Source organism: Dendrobates tinctorius, unplaced genomic scaffold (assembly GCF_039654945.1).
Source record: "Dendrobates tinctorius isolate UK_male_01 unplaced genomic scaffold, ASM3965494v1 ptg000051l, whole genome shotgun sequence".
NCBI lineage: Eukaryota > Metazoa > Chordata > Amphibia > Anura > Dendrobatidae > Dendrobates > Dendrobates tinctorius.
The window spans coordinates 8232111-8246592 of NW_027361719.1; the positions used below are offsets into that span (position 1 = coordinate 8232111).

General features: G+C 47.8%; 1 protein-coding gene across 3 annotated transcripts in view; it reads left to right on the plus strand.

Annotated features, from left to right (window-relative positions):
* Nucleotides 1-14482, plus strand: part of SLC11A2 (solute carrier family 11 member 2) — a 119559-nt gene that overhangs the window by 37459 nt on the left and 67618 nt on the right. For all 3 annotated transcript variants that reach the window (XM_073576750.1, XM_073576751.1, XM_073576752.1), the window contains exons 3-6: nt 786-910; nt 5425-5550; nt 8969-9088; nt 9215-9321. In XM_073576750.1, coding sequence (XP_073432851.1) covers nt 786-910; nt 5425-5550; nt 8969-9088; nt 9215-9321 — 478 coding nt within the window. The remainder of the gene's footprint in view (nt 1-785; nt 911-5424; nt 5551-8968; nt 9089-9214; nt 9322-14482) is intronic.

The window sequence follows — 14482 nt, forward strand, 5'->3', positions numbered from 1 at the left end:
TCCTAGGGATGAAGCTGCTTCCCCCAGTGATGAAATACCGCCATGCAAGCTTGTGAGATGGCAATCACTGGTGAGCGTTATCAATGGCGAGCAAGGCCTAGAAAGGCAATAACGAGGGTGTCCTCCGCCTATCTGTCCTGACACAGCCCGATCACCCCCAGGCACACCTCGCATGCTCTAGATAGCAGTTTTCCGTTACAAATGGCTGCACATTGTAAGACTATTAGACCGCACAGCTTGTCAGTGTCAGAGTACAGCTGCACAAGATTGAAGGCAAAACAACTTAAATGTCTCTTCCTTTTCAATTAAAATTTTATAGTTCATCAAAGATATAAGGAAAATTTCGATTAATTGCATTTACAGAATCAAATGAAAAGATTCCAAAAATCACAAAAACAAAACTTCATATACAATTCACTTATTTCTTCTTGTTGTATTTTTATGGAATTGTCCATTGAGCAATTATCAAATCTGAACAACACAACAGAATGCAGCCCATCAGTTTCTTGCCGCAGGTCTGATACCGCGGGAAGAATATGCCGGCTGCCATGACTAGTCTTTCTTGCTTTTTATAGTAGCCCTCCTTCCTGATGGCGTGAAGAACCCCCATGTATGATGACACAATACAAGTCAAAGGGAATGTATGCATACACAAGCCATGGCCTTTACTGTAAATTTATATATAAACCGTATATTTACTATTAGTTTAATAAAATAACTTGCATGAAATTGACTCTTGGCCTTAATAATTATACTTAATTAAAAAGAAAATCTTAATTTCCTAGAAAGTGAATCGGCAGACCATGACGCAAAGCCAGACGTCAGTGACTCAAGTATCCAGCCAATCATTGAGGGTGAACCATTTACAAGCTATTTTGATGAGAAAATACCTATCCCAGAAGATGAGGCGGTAAGTGGCTCAGGGAATACATACATAGCAATAATAATTTTCATTGTACTTGTTTTAAAGCGTTAAGGCTGGTTTCACACTTGCGTTTTTTTTCGCGGTATTTTAGCGCTAAATAGCGCATGCGTTTTTTCCCCCTATACTTTGCATGGGATGCGCTTATGTGCGCATACACATGCGTTTGTACGCGTTTTTCCGCGCATGCGTTTTTTTGCGGTATGCGCTCGGGCGCACAAAATGCAACCTGTTGCATTTTTTGGGCGTCCGACTTGCCTCAAAAAAACGCATGCGCGCGCAATGTGTTTTTTTACAGCAAGACACCCATTATAAGTCTATGGTGAGCATATGTGCGCATTGGCATGCTTATGTATGCGTTTTTTTGCACATGCGTTTTTTTTTTTTACCATTAGTTTAGACAATGGAATTTAGGGGTTTGGGTTAGAGTTAGGGTTAGTTAAGGGGGTTTAGGGTTAGGGTTAGGGTCAGGGTTAGGGTTAGGATCAGGGTATGGTTTGGTTAAGGGTTAGGGTCAGGGTTAGGATCAGGGTATGGTTTGGTTAAGGGTTAGGGTCAGGGTTAGGGCTAGTAAAGTCATGGTTTGGGTTAGTGTGAGGGGCCACCTAATGTTGGAAAAAACGCAAACGCGGTAAAAACGCACTAAAAACGCATACAAACGCATAAAAACGCTGCGTTTTTTTCATGCATGCTCATAAAAATGCTTGAAAAAAGCGCAGCATCTGTATGCGTTTGTATGCGTTTTTTCAATGCGTTTTTTTGCGGGAAAAACGCGCTGCAAAAAAAAGCAAGTGTGAAACTAGCCTTCCACATTAATTTTCACAGAGCACAGTAAATGCATAGTTATTGTTTGTTTCTTGTACCTTTTGTGCCATTTTTCTCTTTTTTCCCCTCTGTGCATCCAGCTTCACATAGCAGAATGGGTAGTCCTAATACATTTCCCAACAACATTTGCTTCTCCCCAGTGCTGCAGACCCCTCTCCCCTCTCTTGTGTGCTCCTGACTACCCCTCTCCCTCTCTGCGTTATCAAGGTAATCGAAGTGTAGCATTCACCTTTAGCCCCTGTGCACTCTACTCCTGTACAGTACCCTTCCTGACCAAGTTTATCTTCTGCCATCTACATCAGTATACCTGCCTGTGTTGTTTTAAATAATTGAAGCTGATCTCTCCTGTACGTCTCCATAATCGAGATTGTAATAACTGTAAAGCGCAGATCTGAGATACAAGAGGAGCTTTGTTTGTTGCCTGCAACAGAGAGCCCTGTTGTCTGAAACTGCAAATGCTGCTCTTAATTCAAATGGCAGAAGATAATCCTCTACCACATGCAGCAGCATAGCATTTGTAGTCTCCTATCACAGAGCTGCATTGTACAGGCAACAAACACAGATCAGCTCTGTGCTGCCTGTTAATTACAAGCTTCATTGTGAGTGCATGACATTTGAGCTCTGCTGGAAACAATCTAACAACAATGTAAAACTTTGCAGGCTGCTATACTGATGTAGATGGCAAAAGATAAAATCAGGCGGAGTGCTGTACAGGAAGCAGGGCGTGGACGGCAGAGTGCTGTACAGGAAGCAGGGCGTGGACGGCAGAGTGCTGTACAGGAAGCAGGGCGTGGACGGCAGAGTGCTGTACAGGAAGCAGGGCGTGGACGGCAGAGTGCTGTACAGGAAGCAGGGCGTGGACGGCAGAGTGCTGTACAGGAAGCAGGGCGTGGACGGCAGAGTGCTGTACAGGAAGCAGGGCGTGGACGGCAGAGTGCTGTACAGGAAGCAGGGCGTGGACGGCAGAGTGCTGTACAGGAAGCAGGGCGTGGACGGCAGAGTGCTGTACAGGAAGCAGGGCGTGGACGGCAGAGTGCTGTACAGGAAGCAGGGCGTGGACGGCAGAGTGCTGTACAGGAAGCAGGGCGTGGACGGCAGAGTGCTGTACAGGAAGCAGGGCGTGGACGGCAGAGTGCTGTACAGGAAGCAGGGCGTGGACGGCAGAGTGCTGTACAGGAAGCAGGGCGTGGACGGCAGAGTGCTGTACAGGAAGCAGGGCGTGGACGGCAGAGTGCTGTACAGGAAGCAGGGCGTGGACGGCAGAGTGCTGTACAGGAAGCAGGGCGTGGACGGCAGAGTGCTGTACAGGAAGCAGGGCGTGGACGGCAGAGTGCTGTACAGGAAGCAGGGCGTGGACGGCAGAGTGCTGTACAGGAAGCAGGGCGTGGACGGCAGAGTGCTGTACAGGAAGCAGGGCGTGCACGGCAGCATAGCATGTTCTATAAATTCTAGAACCATCAGACCATTCTGGCAGGAAACTAGCGGAGAGAAACTGCACAGTGCATGCATAATTAACCAGGAGCACCAGAACTACAGCATGACGGTTTCAATGAAAATTGAAGGTAATATGTGAAAAACAGAGGCGAGTTTAAAGAGGCCCTTTCACCAGTTTTAACATTTTAAAACTGGCCACATCATGGCATAGTGGCTGCAGAGCTGAGTTGTTTTGTGTTTTTTCATCTCTGTTGAGGAGAGATATTGGCTTGCAAAGTTTAGGTCTTAATAACCCCTTCAACCAAGGAGAAGTCAGTGGGATTTCTGTTGGGAGCGTGTTCTTTTTCAGGAGTAGGAGGTGTCAATCAAGGGGGGGGGGGGAGAAGAACACTCCCCCAGAAAAGCTTAGAGCAGTCTTCTCTGTGTGAGTCATGTATTAACACGGAGCCCTGCTGCCCTCCGTGATCTCAGCTCTGCTCTCCTGTACACAGTAACTGCAATGTGTCATTGCAAATACCTCTTGCAGCTTTCATCTCACGGCACTGTCAGCTCTGCTCTACTCCTTTTTCCCACCCACATTTCTGTGAAATAAAAACTCCTAGGTGTTTGTAGTGACATACTACTTTACGTAGGTGTTGCAAAGATCACAGGAAAGCAGTGTTGTGCATCATTATATAGCTCAAAGGAGATAACCGGCTCCGGGATTCTCTGGATACCTGTTGTTGTTTTTTGTTTTTTTTTTCTTTCAATGATTGGACAACACCATGCAGGAGAAAAATACTCACTCCCAGAGTCAAATGTCTAATGCCCCCACCCCTTGGTTGAAGGGGAAATTGGAATCTAAACTTTAGGCTATGTTCACACGTAACGGAATTCCATTCCGCTGGAAAACCGCATTTTAAATTCCCGCTACCGAAACTACAGATTTGCAAGAGTAATTAGCGATCTGTAGCATCGCTTGGAGAACTGATTGACAGGTTGGTCACACTCGTCAAACATAGTGTTTGAGTGTGACCAACTTTTTACTATTGAGGCTGCCTATGCAGCATAAAATAAAAAATCGTGTTTTTCCTCACCTTCCGATGTCACGCGATGCTCCCGTTCCCAGTAATGCCTTGTGAGACCTTTGATGACGCAGCGGTCTCGCGAGACCGCTACGTCATCACAGGTCCTTACCGCAAGGCATTACTGGGAACGGGAGTTGGCGGGAGCATTGGTAAGGCTGTGCGGGACGCCGGAAGGTGAATATAACCCGATTTTATTTTTTTTTTTATTCTATCTTTTACTGGGATATGGTACCCAGAGCCTGGAAGACAGTCTTCTCTCCTCCACCCCCTGGGTCTCATCCGCAAATGTTCTGCTTATTTTTCGCATGGTGGGCACAGCCACATGCGGAATGTAAGCAGAACAATGCATTCCTATGGGTGCGGGATCGCCGCGATTCCGCAAAATTAATGAGCATGCTGCGTTTTATTCTGCGATGCGATTCCGGCGCGGAAAAATCCGCAGCATTAGCACAGCATTGCGGAATCCCATATGATTGCATGGGATGCTTTTTTTTTTCTCTTTTTTCGTTTTTGCTGCAAAAACGCGCGTTAACAACCGCCGTGAAAACGCGAAAAAAACGCAATGTGTGAACGCAGCCTTATAAGCAAATATCTCTGGAACGTTGAAAGGGAATTTGTCAGTAAGATCAACTCTACTAAGCTGTCTATATGGTCATGTAGGTCATAGGCTGAGGAAAATTATTTTTTCTTTAGATATTAGCTGACATTTGTGAGAGAATTATTTTTTTATTCTTTATCCATTGTTGTTACAACTTGGCGCAAAAGTTGCACGTTTTGCAAAATGTCACAAAAATTTGGCAAATATTTCTGGCATACATAGAATTACCCAAGGGAGAACTGGAATATGTTTGTGATAAAACTTGTGAATGGTGAAAATCTCTGATAAAGCAGACAATTTAAAAAAAACAAAAAAACACAAAGGTTGGGACGAACATCAACAAAAATGTCGCAACTTGACAAAAAACTGGTACAAATGCAATAATGAATGGGGGAGCTACATTGTTTTTAATGGTTTCTGCATTTATTTGAAAAACCCATGACTTTTTATATTGTCTAAAAACTAATCTGTTTACTTTTAATTTTAGTTTTAGTTGGTTTTTTTTTTAAAACTTGGCAAATGTGCAGTGATTGATGTATGCGGATTCTCACCCGTAATTGCTTTTCTTCTCTTTGCAGCACTCCTTGTTCAGTTTTCGGAAGCTCTGGGCCTTCACCGGCCCTGGCTTCTTGATGAGCATTGCCTATCTGGATCCAGGAAACATCGAGTCTGATTTGCAATCTGGTTCTGTAGCGGGTTTCAAGGTGAATACTTGTCTTTAGTTCGTTATGTGTTAACTGAACAATCACATTGTAACAGCAATCATGTGTGATCACTAGGGATAAGGCGTTATCCGATCATGCTCGTGTGCCAACCAAGGGTCTTCGGCGTGCTCAATAGAGTTTTTCGAGTCCCTGTGGCTACTCGACAGCTGCAACACATGCAGCGGATTGCCTGTTTGTTAGGAAATCCCTACATGTGTTGCGGCTGTCGAACAGCCACGGGGACTCGGAACATATTATTTGATCACGCAGAAGACACTCTGCACCTGAGCATGGTCAGATAGTAGCTTATCCCAGCATGTTCGCTCATCACTAGTAATTGCTATTTACACACTGTGGATTGTAAGAGCCTACAATACATAAGAGCAGAATAACTTGGGTCAATAGGAGACACCATAAATGCTATTTAATAAGTTTATCAATTAAAAAAAAAAAAATCGGACATAACAGATTGACCTTTTGGCTGGTGTCAGACTTGCGAGAAACTCAGACGAGTCTCGCACATCAATACCGGGCACTGCCACCGGCACTCGGATCGGCGCGTTCAGCTGCATGTATTTCTATGCAGCTGAACGCTCCGGTCCTGAGCGCCGGCAGCAGTGCCGGGTATTGATGTGTGAGACTCGTCCGAGTTTCTCTCAAGACTGACACCGGCCTTTGATAGTCATCTGCCATGAGTAGATATGTCACGCTTGTTTGTATGCCAAAAGGCGCCAATAGTTGGCAGAATATACCATAGTCAAAACCAGCCTATTTAGCAGTCACAAATCTCTATAGGGTAGCCAGCGGCAGTCTGTGGGCAAGCTTCTCTTATTTTCCAATAGTAGGTGTAGTCTTCCTTCGTAAGGGGCATGATAAAAGGCTGACGTGTGCTTCTGTCTCTGATTTGTCATGATCATCCATAGACATGACATGAGAGGCGCCCCGTCTGGTTGCGGGTACAACTGTAAGGCTATAGCGGGTGCGATCACATCATACCCTTTTAAATATAGCATCTCTCATTCTGATTTGTCAAAATACTACTGAGAAATTCTGGATTTTTATAGGGTTATTAAATGCTTTCCTTTTTTTGTTTTTAATCTTCCTTATTCTTAAGTGGAACCAAGCAGTAACTATCAAATTGGCAGACACTTAACAGTTGCCATCCTTTAACTTGTGCACTCAGTTGGTCAGGTTGCGCTGGACTGAATAATAATCTATAGTTTTTACTTAAAGGGGTTGTCTGGTCAAAACTGATAAATCTGCAGTGACCCTTTGTGACTGCAGGCTTATGAACCCCCCCCAGCGCACACACTGTGAGGATTCACAGGTTTCAGAGGGTATGTATGCATTATACATACATATTTCAATGTGAAGCGAAAAAAGAAGAAATATGCAGCACTCACCGATATGGCTGAAAAACTGTGCGTCTCTATTTCACCTGAATTCCATCAAATGTGTGGACATGCAGGACGTTAGAGGAATGCTAGGGGAGGGAGGTGCCGGACAACGGCCGTTTCGCGATTACTCGCTTCTACGGGTCCAGGTGAGGGGATTAGCTAAAGGTCATTGCCTTTATAGGATCACAGACCTTACTAATTAACATACATAGTCCTTTGGGACTAAAGGACCGGATCGATCTATCAGTATTTTTATAAAAAATGTTATATAAAAATTGTATGTAAAGTTATTTAGATTATAATCTTCCTATGGTATTGTAAAAATATAGATTATCTTGTAAATCGATATGGAAAGATTTATTCTTTACTAGTATCTTGCACTCTGTATATTGTATATATATTTTTTTGTAAATGTTTGTTTCACAACTTGTTATGTATGTTAATTAGTAAGGTCTGTGATCCTATAAAGGGAATGACCTTTAGCTAATCCCCTCACCTGGACCCGTAGAAGCGAGTAATCGCGAAACGGCCGTTGTCCGGCACCTCCCTCCCCTAGCATTCCTCTAACGTCCTGCATGTCCACACATTTGATGGAATTCATGTGAAATAACGACGCACAATTTTTCAGCTACATCGGTGAGTGCTGCATATTTCTTCTTTTTTCGCTTCACATTGAAATATTCATGTTTTTTCATGCAAGCTCCATTTTTTGACTGAATTATATGCCGCAATACTTCAGATAAATAGCTCCGTCTGGTAATGTTGTGATTTGTGTGCCCTAGTATGCCGGTCATCTGTTTGCTCTGTGCTGGGATCATGCATTATACATACTCCCGGCCAGTGGGTGCAGCCTCTCTCTATACACTTGTATGGAGCAGAGACCGCCACCAGTCCAGTTCTTGCTCCATACAAGACACACTGCGTCCACTGGCGGAGGGAACTTATAGCTCATAAATACACTCCAGTCCTGGGTTTGAAACCAGCGACTCCCTCCAGCACACATTGCATGCGCTGGGGGGATTCAGAAGTCTGCAGTCACAGGGTCACTGCAGACTTATCAGTTTTGACCAGACAACCCCCTTTTAAATGCATTTATTTTTGGCTAAATATCTTTTTTTTTTTTTTTTTTCCAATTGTGTGTCATTACAAATTTTGCAGTGTTTGGATTTTCCAGGCTTGTTGATTCACTGCACATTCAGCATTAATGTAGTCTGTGGTCATAAATCAACTGAGAGGAGGAAAGAAAAAGACAGATCAGGGAGTTGGATGTCAGAACGAGCTCGCTGATGGTTTCTCGGGTAAACAGCCCTGCCAGTGCATCTGCTTTCCCCTCTCGTTGTTTTACTATGGAGGAGGCTGCTGGCCTTGTCTGGTCACATGCTCCTCATCCGCCAGCAGCCATTGTAAGCTCACTGTGGGAGGAAAGCTGCAGTAACCAGAGGAAGTGGCCAAGTTCTTTACCTGAGAATCTGTCAGAGAGCTTTTTCTGACTTCTACCAGGATAGTATGTGTCTCTCTTATCTGTCTTTTTCTGAGCTTCTGTCAGCTGATTTATGACCACAGACTACATTAATGCAGGGAAATAATGAGCCTAGAAAAGCAAAACGTTGCAGAATTTGTAGTGAAACCCAATTGGAAAAATGATTTTTGGCCCAAAATGTATGTATTAAATAAAGTGTCCCAGAGTTGGCCAATAGAGATGAACGAATATTTCAATATTCGGTACGGATTATGAACACCACTGGAGTCAGTGGGAGTACAGATGAGCGAATATGTTCGGAAACGATGATCAAACGTAAGTTTGGCACAAATACGATACGAATATGGCACATTCGGATATAGCCATCGTTTCCCGAACAGATTTGCTCATCTCTAGTGGCTAACCTCATTGATAAACTTACTTTTATGTACTAACTCTGTTGCAGTCTTGAGTGTCCCTAATGGTCAGCCTCCTGTTACATTAGAATCTACAATATGTAGAGTTTGTGTTCTCTTTAATATCTCCGGTTCTCTTTCCCTAGCTTCTGTGGGTCCTTCTGAGTGCCACAGTTATCGGCCTCCTTCTGCAGCGCCTGGCAGCCAGGTTAGGCGTAGTGACCGGTCTTCACTTAGCAGAAGTGTGCAACAGGCAGTATCCAAAGGTGCGTTGTTTCACTTTATTCTCATTTTACCTTCATTTGTGCTTCCTGTGATGTAGTCTGATGTGCTGTGTGCGTCTGTGGGCCCTTACTGCAGGCACGTGACATGCACCCTATTGTGTTTCTTAGGTCCCCCGCATAATCTTGTGGCTTATGGTAGAGTTGGCTATCATTGGATCTGATATGCAAGAGGTCATTGGCTCTGCTATTGCCATCAACCTTCTGTCTGTCGGAATGTAAGTTATACTAGGCTTTCTTAATCCTCACTATATACATTGTGTTCTTAAAGGGAACCTGTCATATCCAAAAAACCTATTAGGCCTGTTTCACACTTCCGTTTTTTCAAATCCGTCAAAATCCGTTGTTTTCCGTAAAAAAACGGATCCGCCATTTTTTGCAGGATCCGTTTTTTTTGTCCCATAGACTTCCATTACGGTTACCGCGGATCCGTCAAAAAAACGGATCCGTTTTTAAAAAAACGGATCCGTTTGCATCAGTTTCCGTCAAAAAAACGGAAACGGATCCGTTTGGCGGACACAAAAACGGAAGTGTGAAACAGGCCTTAACCTGCAAACGTGGGGTAAATCTGCAGATTAATGAAGTTCTAAAGCCGTGTGGCTGTCGCACTGAAAGCTCGGCTGCAGAGAGGAAATTAACTTTCTACCTCCCAGCAGCCTCTGGCTTTCAGTCACTGCTCGGTAATTAGTGAGCGGTGGCTGTAAGCGTGTCCCGGCATTGACTGACAGCCGGCTGAGCAGTACTTCAGTACAGAGTAGGCTGTCAGTCAGTGACGAGGTGTGGTTACAGCTGCCACTCACTATGTACTGAGCAGGGACTGAAGTTGCACCTAGATGACTGAAAGCTGGAGGCTTCTGTGAGAAATGATATCCTGCAGTTTAATCCCATCATGACATGGTGATTTTTTTTTTTTTTTTCCCCAGTTTTAATTTTTTTCTCCATTTCCTCTAAGAGCTGTAACGTTTTAATTTTTCCATCAATATAGCTGTTTGAGGGTTTGTATTTTCTGGGATGAGTTGTGCTTTTGAGTGCCACCATTTATTCTACCACATAATGTACTGGAAAACAGGTAAAAAATACTAAGTGCGTTGAATTTGCAAAAAAAAATTATTATGAATGCAGACTATCACAGGAGGATCGTAATGACAGGCACAGGCGGTCATCAGCAGACCCCCGGCTGTCATAACAACCCAACGTTGCTCCGTGAACACATCAGGGGCGTGCCGATGTTAGAATGGCACAACGTGCCCCCCCCTGCCGCATGTCAAATGACGCTGTGAGAGATTGACAGCAAGATTAGACAAGTTAACAGCCGTGGACGAGCCCATATCAAAGGCAGGTACACAACATATGATGTGAAGGAGTTAACCCCACATCTGTAGGGTAATAGTGTTTTTCTCCTTCGTCTCATTGGGGACACAGAGACTGTGGGTGTGTGCTACTGCCGTCTGGAGGCTGACACTAGGCATACAAAAAACAAGTTAGCTCCTCCTCCACTGCATACACCCTCGCCCCTATAGCGGGCGGAAACCAGTTTTTTGCTTAGTGTCTTTGGAGGCACACGCAGTCTGGTTTCTCCAGACTAGGTTAGTTTTTCGGTTCTCACTATGAAGAGGAGATAGGGGCGACGGATCCTATAGAAAGGGTCCGATCTCCCCAAACCATCAACGGGCGAGCACGCGTTGAGCATCGCTCCGCGTATCCTTTCCCGCACCGAGGGACACCTCTGGGACTTTTCCCCAGACATCTATTTTTCGTGTTTGTTATTTTTTGAAGACGAGAAGGGGCAACGCATCCTATAGAAAGGATCCGATTTCCCCAAACCAGCAACGGGCGACTACGTGCGAGAGTCCCTCCACGTCTCCTCTCCCGCGACGTGGGACACTATGCCAGACTTAGCCCTGTCCACCCCTAGGTATGGAAACCATGGGCTTGCACACGGGCACAAGACTAGTCTGTGCGCCCCCACTGCTCCACCAACGCTTGACGGCGGTGCTGCACGGCGGCGGATGGTCCCTCTCCTCGCCCCTACAGGGCAGACGGAGTTAGGGTGCCTGCACCGTCCAAGAAGGAGACTAGCAGGTGCGGAGGGCCCTGGGCGCAGAGTCAGGCCCCCCCAAACCCCCCCAATACCTGGGGCAGAGCGGGCAGTGGCTGCACAGGAGGTGGAGGAGAGGACGTTGCTGGGGCCCGGCGTTTGGACCCCAGGTGGGTAGCGCCATTAATTTAGCCCGCGGCTTCGGCTAGGCCGCGGGCGGAAGTGGGCGGCAGCGCTCCGGCCGCGTCTTAGGCGGCGTCGCTTCGGCGCCCCCCGTCCCCGGTATCGGCGTTACAGGATCCGGGGCGGGGGGTATCGTAATTTAGGCCGCGGCTCCGGCCTGATCCGCGGGCGGAAGTCCCGCCCTCAGTGCGGCGTCCGTCGGCGTCACTTCCGGCGCCGCCCCCCTCCTGGCAGGGCGGGCACCGGATAAGATGGAGTCCCCGACGGCAGTCCGGGGTAGGCCGCAGGAAGCGCAGCTTACCGCAAAGCGCGGCAGTCCCCGGAGACCGCCACCAACGCAGCTGGAGGGGCCTCCCACGGCAGGAGCCGGGAAAAGGACTACGGAGGGGTAAGTGTGACCCCGGCCTGAAGGCCACGCTAGGGCATATAGAGCTCCCCTCTCCTCCGCATTCGCCCTCCTTGAAAAAGGAAAAAAAAATAAAAAAAAAAATATATATATATAAATATGAGAATCTATTTATTTATTTTTCTGGCCTTTTTCCAGCAGTATGTCTGGAAAAGGTAAAGCGTACGTATCCTTCTATGCCGCATGCGTTTCCTGTGGGGTTAGATTCCCACGAGCGCAGACCAGTAAATTATGTGAAACCTGTGACACCGAACGCGCCCAGGAGCCCTCCCCCGCAGCAGAGCCCAGGGGTCCGGAACCCCCAGAGTGGGCGGTATCCCTCTCTCGGTCTATGGTATCATTAACAAAGGCAATTGAGACCCTTCAGGCCCCGGATAGGGGTAGAGATGACGGCTCGCCTGGTTGGGAGGGTTCTGCCTCCTCACATGAGCCGCCGGCCTGCAGGGGCCGCACTCTCTCTAGGCAGGCACATAGGAAGGGAACCCATACTGTGTCGCCAGGCCCCTCCGGTGCTTCAGCATCTGCGAGTGTGGCATCACGCTCGCCGTCACCCCTTTCAGGGAGCGAGCAGAGCTCAGTAGAGGATGTGGAAGAATCCTTGGACCTGGACACCCCAGGGTGCCGGGAGACGGTGGACAGTCTCATTGAGGCTGTCAACCAGACTCTGGGTATTGATGATGAGGTCACCCTAACCGCAGGGCATAAGGTGTCTTTTAAAAAGGCCCGGAAGCCGCGGAGAGTGTTCAGCACTCATCCGGAGTTCGAGGATATAGTGCAGCGGCACCGGGAACGGCCAGACAAGCGTTTTTCAGGACAGAAGATGCTAGGATCAAGATATCCATTTGCGCCAGAGCTCTGTAAAAAATGGGCAGAGTCTCCGGCGGTGGACCCCCCGGTATCCCGCCTGGCCTCGAGATCCCTGTTATCAGTGCCTAGTGGTTCGGCCATCAAGGACCCCACGGATCGGCTCATAGAGGGATTAGCGCGCTCGGTATACGAAGCATCAGGATCAGCACTCTTCCCTTCCTTTGCGGCAACATGGGTAGCCAAAGCCATGATGTCCTGGTCGGACTCTTTAAATGAGATCCTGCAGGATAGGGAGTTGCCAGCAGAGGTGGCTGAGATAAGTCAGATCGCAATGGCGGGTGACTATCTAATTAATGCATCCTTGGATGCAGCTAATAGCGCAGCACTTGCAGCAGCAAACGCAATCGCCATTAGGAGAGCCTTGTGGTTAAGGCTGTGGCGGGCTGATTCGGTGTCTAAAAAATCCTTGACTTCCCTGCCCTTTCAGGGTAACCGACTATTTGGGGAAGAATTGGATAGACTCATTTCGGACGCAACAGGGGGTAAAAGTAGTTTTCTCCCACAACAGAAGACAGGGATGCCATTTCGTCAGCCTCAGGCGCGTTTTCGGGCATTTCGCGCACCCGCGTGGACGGCAACGGCCAGTACCCCCGCTCCTGCGCGCTATAACCATGACAAAGAGCGTCAGGTCACCTACAGGACCAACCCGCTGGGTAGGATGCGAGGGCGTCCGCCCAGATCAAGGGGGGCCAGGTCCCAGAGGCCCTCTACAAAATGACTCGAGAAGTGCGGTACCCGAGGACAGCAGGATTGGCGGTCGTCTGCAACGGTTCTGTCACATATGGGCTGCGGTGGCACGCGACGCATGGGTGACGGAGCTGATATCTTCCGGGTACAAGATAGAGTTTATAAAAAGTCCGCCAACACGATTTTTTCCCTCCCGGCTTCCCAAGTCAAGGTCTCGGGCAGAGGCATTACGGGGGGCCATCGAAGTGCTGCAGCACAAAGGGGTCATCGTTCCGGTGCCAAGGAGCGAAAGAACCCAAGGGTTTTATTCCAACCTGTTCGCAGTGCCCAAAAAGGATGGAGCGGTAAGGCCGGTTCTGGACCTAAAGCTACTAAACAGGTTCATCAGGGTCAGGCATTTTCGCATGGAGTCCCTCCGGTCGGTTATATCCTCCATGGAGAAGGGAGAATACCTGGCCTCAATCGATGTTCAGGATGCATATTTACACATCCCTATTTTTCCCCCGCATCATAGATTCCTACGGTTTGCGGTCGAGGGACGGCACTTCCAGTTTGTGGCGCTGCCTTTCGGTTTGGCCACGGCCCCCAGAATATTCACGAAGGTGATGGCGGTCGCCATGGCCACTCTTCACTCCCGGGGCATTGTGGTGTTGCCATACCTGGACGACCTTCTGGTAAAGGGCCCGTCCCGTCCAGCGTGCGAGGAGAGTGTCACCATCACACTGGATACCTTGTCTCGTCTAGGATGGATGATCAACAGGAAGAAATCATTCCTCAAGCCGGCCCAGAGGATTGTTTTCCTAGGGATGATATTCGATACCTCCAAGGGATTGGTAATTCTCCCTCAGGACAAGGCTCGGGCACTCCGACAGGGAGCTCGAAGACTTCAACAGCCAGGCCTCCATACTATCCGATTCGGGATGGGGGTCCTGGGCAGGATGGTGGCAGCGATGGAAGCAATCCCGTTTGCTCAGTTTCATCTCCGCCCCCTGCAGCATGCCCTGTTAGCGGCTTGGGACAGGAGCCCGTTCTCACTCGATCACCCGTGCAGGTTGTCCTCTCAGGTCCGACAGACCCTTCGATGGTGGACACGCGATCGGTCGCTTCTGCAGGGAAAGCCCTTTCCTCCGGATCATTGGTTAGTGATCACGACCGATGCGAGTCTCTCCGGTTCTGGAGCAATCTTCCACCACCACAC